This window comes from Hevea brasiliensis, chromosome 1, assembly GCF_030052815.1.
Source record: "Hevea brasiliensis isolate MT/VB/25A 57/8 chromosome 1, ASM3005281v1, whole genome shotgun sequence".
Taxonomy (NCBI): domain Eukaryota; kingdom Viridiplantae; phylum Streptophyta; class Magnoliopsida; order Malpighiales; family Euphorbiaceae; genus Hevea; species Hevea brasiliensis.
This window is the reverse complement of record NC_079493.1, coordinates 107,468,996-107,478,048: the sequence shown is the minus strand read 5'-3', so window position 1 is coordinate 107,478,048 and position 9,053 is coordinate 107,468,996. Positions and strand designations below refer to the sequence as shown.

The 9,053-nt window shown below is 28.2% G+C and overlaps 1 protein-coding gene across 2 annotated transcripts; it reads left to right on the top strand.

Moving 5' to 3' along the window:
* The first annotated feature begins 4,208 nt into the window (after positions 1 to 4,208).
* LOC110672013 (uncharacterized) lies at positions 4,209 to 8,538 on the top strand. Of its 2 annotated transcripts, XM_021834670.2 has the most exons (5): positions 4,209 to 5,465; positions 6,256 to 6,320; positions 6,412 to 6,490; positions 7,349 to 7,694; positions 8,132 to 8,538. In XM_021834670.2, the coding sequence occupies exons 1-5, from the start codon at positions 4,390 to 4,392 to the stop codon at positions 8,390 to 8,392; spliced, it is 1,827 nt and encodes a 608-aa protein (XP_021690362.2). In that variant the 5' UTR covers positions 4,209 to 4,389; the 3' UTR covers positions 8,393 to 8,538. The 2 variants fall into 2 exon arrangements, with proteins under 2 accessions (XP_021690362.2, XP_021690363.2); XM_021834671.2 differs by lacking the exons at positions 6,256 to 6,320; positions 6,412 to 6,490 and having other exon boundaries at positions 4,210 to 5,465.
* The last annotated feature ends 515 nt before the right edge of the window (positions 8,539 to 9,053 follow it).

Genomic DNA, 9,053 nt, shown 5'->3' with positions numbered 1-9,053 from the left:
AATTATTTGAGCATATATATAAAACTTTTGAAATGTTATTTTGGGTGTGTAATGAAAGTGCAATTTATTGTAATGTTCAAACTTATTTTTGAGTTTTGTAATAAATGAAGTTATTTAATATTATTTCTGAAAATAATTGAATTGAGAATTGTTTTGAATTATGGAGTTAGGAGAAATGATGTTGATTTGTGTTGTGGTAGTGGTTGATTTTGATGAAATAAATTATTGGAAGTGTTTTTACAGGTGTTTGAAGAACTATTTTTCTCAAATATAGACGGCACTCTGACGAAAATTTTCCAAAATTTGCGTAAAAATAAAAATGTATAAAAATTTTAACTAGTCTTTAAACTTCAAGTAAAAGTTTTTAATTCCTACCAAAAAAGCTCACCACTTTCAAAAAGTAAAGAAAATTATTTTAAAATCCCTTATAGTATATTTAATGGGTTACCGGTAGGCGAAGTACGGTAATTTATTAAATGTACTACGGGATTATGTTACATCTTACTGAGGAGTAGGGTGTGACATACAACTTAAATACCTTGAGAGAGAATTTAGGATATTTTAGGATTAATTTCTATCAAAGTAACAATGCTCAATCCATTGATAAAGTAAGGTTAAAAACATAATAGGATTAAGGTGTGAAATCTAAAATTCCAGAATTATTCACCCAATTAGAATTCTCTTTAAGTTCTTAGATTTATTTTCTTTGGTTTTCAATAGTTATTCAGCTTTAGATTAAAATTTACTCTCTTATAACCTTTGAAAGTTTATATAGTCAAAATTATCGTGTAGTTTAGTACTTACGCTTATAATTCCTCGTCTTACGCCTATAATTCCTCGTAAGAACGATACTCTACTCATCACTTTATTACTTATTAGTGATCTGTGTACTTACGGAGTTGTAAAACTGGCAAACATCTTTCAACAATCATTTTAAATTTCCCCAAAGATATTTTTTTATTAAAAAATAATTAATAACTATAAATTTTAAAACTAATTGAGATGAATTATATGACAAAAAATATGTTGAAAGCTACGTTTAACTTTAATATGCATCAACAATACTAACCCAAATATTCTATAAAAAGCATATTATTATTATTATTATTATTATTATTAAAAGGGAAGGTGTATGAAAAATGCTATTTTACCTTGATTTTTTTTCTTTTGCTTATTTTAGTTCACTTTTTTTTTTTAATTTTTCATATAATTAAATTATTCAATATTTACATAAATAAATATTATCAAAATATTTTTATATAATTTAAATAAATTTAATTAAATTATAAATTAAATAGTAAAAATGTTATCGTACTCTTTAGCCTTTTTATCTTGCATTTTTTTATTATTTTTTTAATAATAATGAAAGTGTAATTATGCTTCCATTATAACTGCAATTCCATCTTCAATTCTATCAAGTCTCATAAGTGAATAACTATATTATTAATGTTATAGCAAATATGATTAATTACATGATAAAAGAATTATAATACAAGATAAAATACAAGTTATTAAAAAAATAAAAAAAAAGATTTTACGCTTTAAAATAGTAATTAAATTAAAAAAATATATCTAATGAAATAACTATTTAATATTTCTTATATAAAAATATACTAATTCTAAATATATTTGTCTTATTGAAATAATTTATATTTGCTATTTTTAATCAATTTTATATTTAAAAAAAAATGAAGAAATTCCTAATAATATAGAACCCTCGAGATTGACTGAATATTAACTGACATGAGCTGCTAAATGTAATTGATTCCAAATTTAATAAAATTAATCACTCTCATTTAATTAAATTTTTATTTTTTTTTTCCCTAACTTTAATAGGATTTCCTTTTTTTTTAAGAATGCTCTTATTATCATCACTAACTATAAATATAGTTTACACATTATTTTGTTTGTATATACGATATAATAATATATTTGAATTTTTAAGACATACATAAATAAATTACAACAAAATAGATATTTTATTAATTTTATTACCATATTTTTATGATATAAATATATATGAATCATTAAATATTATATATAATTAATTAAAAAAATATTATGTTAACTCGCAGCAAGCCGCAACATCTTTTATTTAGCTCATTTATTAAGTTTTTAAGTCCACGATTCATCAAAATTAACTAGTAAAAATAAAAAAATATTTTTTAATAAATTTTATTTAAAATTCATTTAATAATAAAATTAATAATTGCGATGACATCATTAATTAAATCATAATGAAATTATATTATATATTATAACATCAAACAAGTTTAGCGAACCAATATTTTAATGAAAAATTAAACATAACAAATAATTGTAAAATAATATGATTTTCAGTTTGTTACATAAATGACTAACTAAATAAATTTTAGTAAAGAAAATATAAATTAATTTTAATAGAATAACAAAGTTATAATATAATAAATAATTAAGGTTATATTTTTTTAATGTCATTTTTAATAAATATTATTTCAATTGATAAAACACTAGTTTCATATAAAAGAATATATCTTTAAAATCGCGTGAAAATGAGATTTAAAGAATTATTTAACCTAACTTGTAAAAATTAATTATTTATAAATTAATTTAAATTTATTAACATTTAAAATTTTAATCGATTTTGTGTTTTATTAAAGTGTTTATAAGTAAATGATAAATTATTTACACGTTTAGTTTAGTAAAAAGTAACTTATAAATACATGACTAAAAATTGTAATAAATTATTTTCTTAAATAATAGATTAAACATAAAATATTATTTCATAATTATAAAATAATAGTGACATTCTAAAATTTTAATTTTAATATAATTATAATATAAACCGAAGCTCCAATTGTTTTTGGCCTTGAATAATAATTCTACATAAAGAATTTAAAACTATAGTAGAAACCTATAAATGGAATTTTGGATATCGATTATCTTAAAAATTTGGATTGAAAAAAAATTTAATTCATTTAAATTAATATTTAGTCAAATAAGTCTTATTTCAATTTAATTTTAATTATTAATTTTAATATTATTTTCATTTAAATTGAATTTAAGTGATATGTTATGAAATGACATTGAATGTTAAAGCCACGATGCCTCATAAAGGTTGATACTGTGAGGGAAGGAAAGAGAAAAGAAGGGGAGAGAAGAGAAGAGAAGAGAAAACTCAGTGTTGTCGTGTAAAGAGAGTGTATGTCTACACAACCAACAATGTTAATATCTTTTTTATTCTATAAAATATTATAATTCCATAACACCGAATTATCATTTTATTCATTTTTTTAAATTTATTTAAAAAATTTATTTAACAGTGAAACTAATTTTATAATTTTATTATAATCAAGTAATATTCTAAATCAATTTTTGTACATCATATTAAATATATTTTTATAATTTATTTAAATAAAATTATTTATATTGATTTTAAAGAATTTTAATTTGTATTATGTATTCATAGAATTGAATTCAATGATTTTTTTTTAGAAAGAAACATAAGTTTAATATTTTTTTGAGAAATTCAATGATAAAGTTGTATTATTTTTGAAATTTATTTTACTATTAAACTAATTTTAATAATTTATTTAATATAATTTTTAATAATTATATTAATTATTGGTAAGTAGATAATAATTACAATTATTATTTCAAAATCTAATGATAGGAAAATTTTATTAATCTTATTAATAACTATATTTTAATTTTCTTATTTTATTAAATAATTTTATTCTCATTGAATTTTATAGATTCATGGCCTTATTAGATTGTAAATATTACTTAAAAATAAAAATAATTATATTTAAAAATTATACAAAATCACATGCATGCACGTACTAGCAAATTTAATAAGGTTAACAATAAAACGCTTGATTAAATTATTAATTTATGAGAATTAAAATAAAAAGTTTATAAAATTAAAAAATATTGTAAATAAATTAATTAAATTATAATTATAATAAAACTGCTTAGTGTAGTAAGAGTAAGTCATTATTTGACATTAAATTTTATAGTCTGAACATCCTTTTTAAATAAAAATATTTTTTTAAATATTATTAAAAAAATAATTTTATTATTTTAATATTTTTATAATTAAAATTAATTAAATTTAATTTTTAATTAATATATTTTAAAAAATAATTTTATCAATAATAATAGTTTTAATTGCAATACTAAAGAGGCTAATCGACACGATTTTAATGCGTGGAAGTATAAAATTGCGTTTCTTGTTAATTTGAGTGATGAGTTAGCAGTCACCTCGAAACTAGTCATCCTCTCTCTGCGATCTGTAAAAAAACCGACCAACATACCAGCTTAGTGGGCAGTGACTACCACTGCCAAAATGCTCCCACCCCTATCACCACCGTAACCACTGCCACTTTCTCCGCCTACTTAATCTCACTAATGGCTAGCACTGAAGATCCCAACAAGCCTAATTCTACTTTCGACTCCTCTTCCCCCTCGGAGCCTCTTCTCTCCAAACCCCCCTTCTTTCCTTCTTTTCCTCCTCCCTCTCCAATCGAAGAAGCCACCCAGCCCCTCCCAGATGAATCCGACCCCAGCCAGTACCTCCAAATCTCTTACAATTCTGGTCCGAGACCCTTCAAGGATCTTCCCTTTCTCATTCTCTTTGCACTATGTGTTCTTTGCACTTTCGCTTTTGGAATCTTCTCTATTTTCCACAGAAACCCAAATTACAACAATCTTTCTTCCTATACATACGAATTCAACTCAACTTCTTGCGTGAAGGACTCGCTGTTTTCTTCCACTAATGGTTTTTTCGAAACCCATGCGTATTATTACTTCTTGAGTTCGTCGAATTCCGGTTTTTGGAAGGCTTTGATATGGAGCCTTGTAATTACTTTGATTTTTAGTACGCCCATTTGTTTTCTTTTGCTTTTGTTGCTCAAGCATTACACCAAGCAGATTGTGTACATCTCGCTTCCCTTCTTTATTATTATTCCCATCTTTTTTAATGTTTATTGGTTTGTTGCCTGCACAGTTAGCTCTTCTTGCAGCGATGCGTTGCCCTTGGTTTATAGGATTTTGGTGCTGGTTTTTGTGTTCTTGGTTATTGGGGTCATTGTTTGGATTTTTGTAGCTAATTGGCATAGAATTGAGTTGACTGTGATGATAATTGGGGTTGCCTCGGATGCGCTTTCGAAGAATTTGGGGTTATTTGTGGCCTTACCGTTATTGACATTTAGTTTAGTGGTTTATTATGCTCCAATTATAGTGTTTTTGGTGTTTGCAAGGCTGAATGGAAAAATTGTGCCAAAGGAATCAAGTAGTGAGTGCACTTGTGTTTGGAAGCAGGATAGCTGGGTGCCTGCGTACTATGCATTGGCAATTCTTACAATGCTGTGGTCTTTGACTGCAATGATCGAAGCTCAGGTTTATGTGATCAGTGGGACTATTGCTCAGTGGTACTTCACGAAGGAGGATTCAGCTCCTAAGCGAAGTATTAGAAGTTCTTTGAGGTGATTTTCAGAAATTGCTTGTTTGTGTAGTACAACATATGCATTCTTACCTAATGTTTTTGGGTATATTGTTAATAGTTCATTTTATTCTTTTTTTAGATTTTTAGGAGTATACTTTGGGATTATAGAACTTTGGATGTATAGTTGTCCGAATTTTTTGCAGTTGGTTAAGGTATGTCATTGTCAAAAACAGTAACATATGGCAACTGATGCATGCCTAACTATTCTCTTTTGGATGTCCTAGTATTCATAAATTGCTTTGAGTAAATACCACGTGGACTATGGATATCAGTATAATTTTCTCCAAATGGTGCTAAGTATTTTTAAACTGATAGATAATATCATGAGCTGCCATCATAAGGTCCTTGTAAATTTTGCCTTAACATCAAGATCCTACAGTAGTGGGCGCTCTTCTACAAGTTGATATGTTCTTTTTAAGCACTTGCTGATTGCACCATATTCTTATGAAAGTTTATTTCCAAAATCAATTATGTGGTCTACCTTTGTCTAATGCTACTTACTGCTTAGCATTGAAGGTGTAATGAGTTCTTAATAAGCTAAGTGGTTATTGTGGTGGTTTTCATTGATTTCAATGAAATATCCAATCGAAGAACTTTGAGCTTTTGCATTGTAGTTGGAGTCAAGATTGCACCCTCAATTAGATAACTTTTCACATTGCAATTGTTCTCTCTATAATTCTGACCTCATTTTTCCACTCTTTATTTTTCTGCATTTGAGTATTTCTTTGGATGCATAACAAATTGTCAATTTTCTGTTTGCTTGTCAACAGATCTGTTGGTTTAATGGTTTTGATGGTGTCATGCTTGGTTCTAAGCTTCAACTCCATTACCCTATGTAGTACATTTATTGTCCTTTGGATCTGCTTTGGCACAAGACCTGATACCTTCTACTCTCATCAACATCCTCAATTTTTTTGAATTTGTAGATTTGCCATTTGATTGTTTTGTGCCATATATTGCTGATCATGACAAGCATGTAGGATGGCCCTCTATTAGAGAGCACAGGTTGGGTGGTTTTGATTGCTTATTAAATATTTTGAGCACTTTCAATTTTCAAAAGGCCCTATTATATCGATATTTATCTTCTCATAATAATTTGTTTACCGTGCTTAATGATAATAAGATATCATCTGGAGGTGAATATGATAGAGTTCAGTTAGAATTTGAATGAATTTTTGTGATAGTGCTACCACATAACTTGACAAAGTATGCGAAGGAGTTTTAGATTTTTGTTGACTTAGGCACATGTATTTCCTCTCCAATATTAATGTATTGGAGACAGATGTACCGAGTATCAACCCAAAGTATTATCCGGAAAACTAAGCTTGAGAGAATGCCAATTAAGTGGTGTCTCTGCATACTGACTTCATAGGCCATACCAATAACCAGACACGTCTAATATGCTTAAGGTATTCTGTCCTGGAAATGAACTTACATTTATGTTCTAAACATGCCTTTTCTTAACAGGAAGCTAAGTGATGTGATAAGGGGCAGGATAACTATTATGCAAAGCAGTGGTGGTTAAAGTAAGATTACTTATTTGTACATAATTACATTTGCTAGCTCCCCAGAGAACAATAAGTTTTTATTTTGCACCTGAACGGGTGCTTATCTTTATAGCTTTTCTTTGCATTTTCATTCTCTTGAAGTTGAGGTCTAAGGACAGACATATTGGATACTGTTGCATTTGTTTTTATTATTTAGAGTGGTCTAACTTTAGTTCTTTGTTACCACTTTGTAACCTTTTTTCATTTCAGACAATATATCATCCTTGATAGCAGTATTTCTATGCACACTTGGAGATATACAATCATAATCATGACAAGTTCATATTTTTCATATGTGCCTTCTGAATACTTTCAGAAATGCATTTGGCCCCTCCTTTGGAACTGTATGCCTATCTGGACTACTTATTTGTGTTGTTCGTACGGTGCGTGCTGCTGTTGATAGCGCAAGACAAGAGGATGTTCCTGGAATGGTGAACCTTATATTGCGGTGTTGTGTTAATGCATTACTGTCAGCAGTAGATTTTCTTAACAAGTTCACAATCAACTTCGCAGCAATAACTGGTAAAGCGTACTGCATCTCTGCAAGGATGACATATGAGCTCTTAAAACGCAATCTGCTCTCTGCTGTTTTTGTGGAGACTGTCTCATCTCGTTTGTTGGCTGGAATTGCCTTCGTCCTCTCAGCAATATATGCAATTGTGGTGAGTATTTTTTTTAATTTTTTATTTATTTTATCCCTATGAGTTTCTGGTTTATGATGGGAAGTGATAACATTTGACATTTACCTAGTAGATTAGGAGGATTGGTTGACTGTCTTAGATCTAATCCTGGGTGCCAATTCAATAGTTGATAGAGAGAATGAGAGAGAAACCATATAAAGATAAACAGTCCTTTTATCTTATCCCTCTATATACATGGAGAATATTTGCAAATCCTTAACCTTATGGTATGAGTAGACACTTGCAACTTGCAAGAGCCTGCTCTTCTGTTTTACTTCTTTTTATTTTTGCCATGGTTACTTTTAGCTTGCGAACTGCTGTCATCTTTCATTTAGGTGAAGAAATAAACACCTTATATCCATCTTAAGGTATTTCTTTATAATGAAAAATTTTCATAATTCTATTTTTTGTTTGAACAGGTTTGTGCCATCTTGAAGGGTGCGATCAATCTTGGGGTTGACTCATATCTTGTATCTTTTCTTGCATGGATGCTTTTGATAGTGGTTCTGGGCTTCTTTGTCCGTGTGCTGGACAATGTGATTGACACTATTTATGTATGCTATGCCATAGATAGAGATAGGGGCGAGGTTTACAAACAAGATGTTCATGAGGTTTATATTCACTTGCCCATCAGCAGAAACCATAGATCGCTTATTGTTCCGAGAACTCACGATGTATGATAAAAATCCTTGACCTATCAGGTGCTGCCGTTTGTTTGTCTTTTGTTATTTTGCATGTAACTGCCAGTTGACAAGTTGTGCATACTTCCAATTGATGTATTGTCATTTTTGACGCTTGTTCAATAAAGAGAGAAGTTTCCAGGCAACTCTACTTATATTAAGGTGTCATAACAGGCTGCAACTTGATCCAGTTTCACCTGAATTTGATTACTTTAGCTGGTTATACGTGATCTTACATCTCAACTAAATTAGAAGTGTTTTATCTTGTGATTTCCGATTGTATGGGTGAGTACTTTATATATGAAGCAACATATATCAATTAATATCTATATTAATTAATATTTTTTTTAAATTAATTTAACTTCGATTGATATTCGAGCTCCAAACTTACTGTTGATGTAAAACATGTTAATAATTAATATTTTTTATTTGTTTAGCTGATATTATTGAGACTGGAATATATTAACTAATATATATATATATCTATACTAACAGACTAAAAGTGGGTAGAAATTGCACATTACTCATGTCACAACGATAACTTTCAATTTACTTTGATTGAGTGAAATGCCTGTCTAACTCTTTGGTTTTTATATGTGGGGTTCTTTTTTGGCAAATGAATGAGTTAACAAGTTTGCAGTTCTAGGAACATAGCTAAACT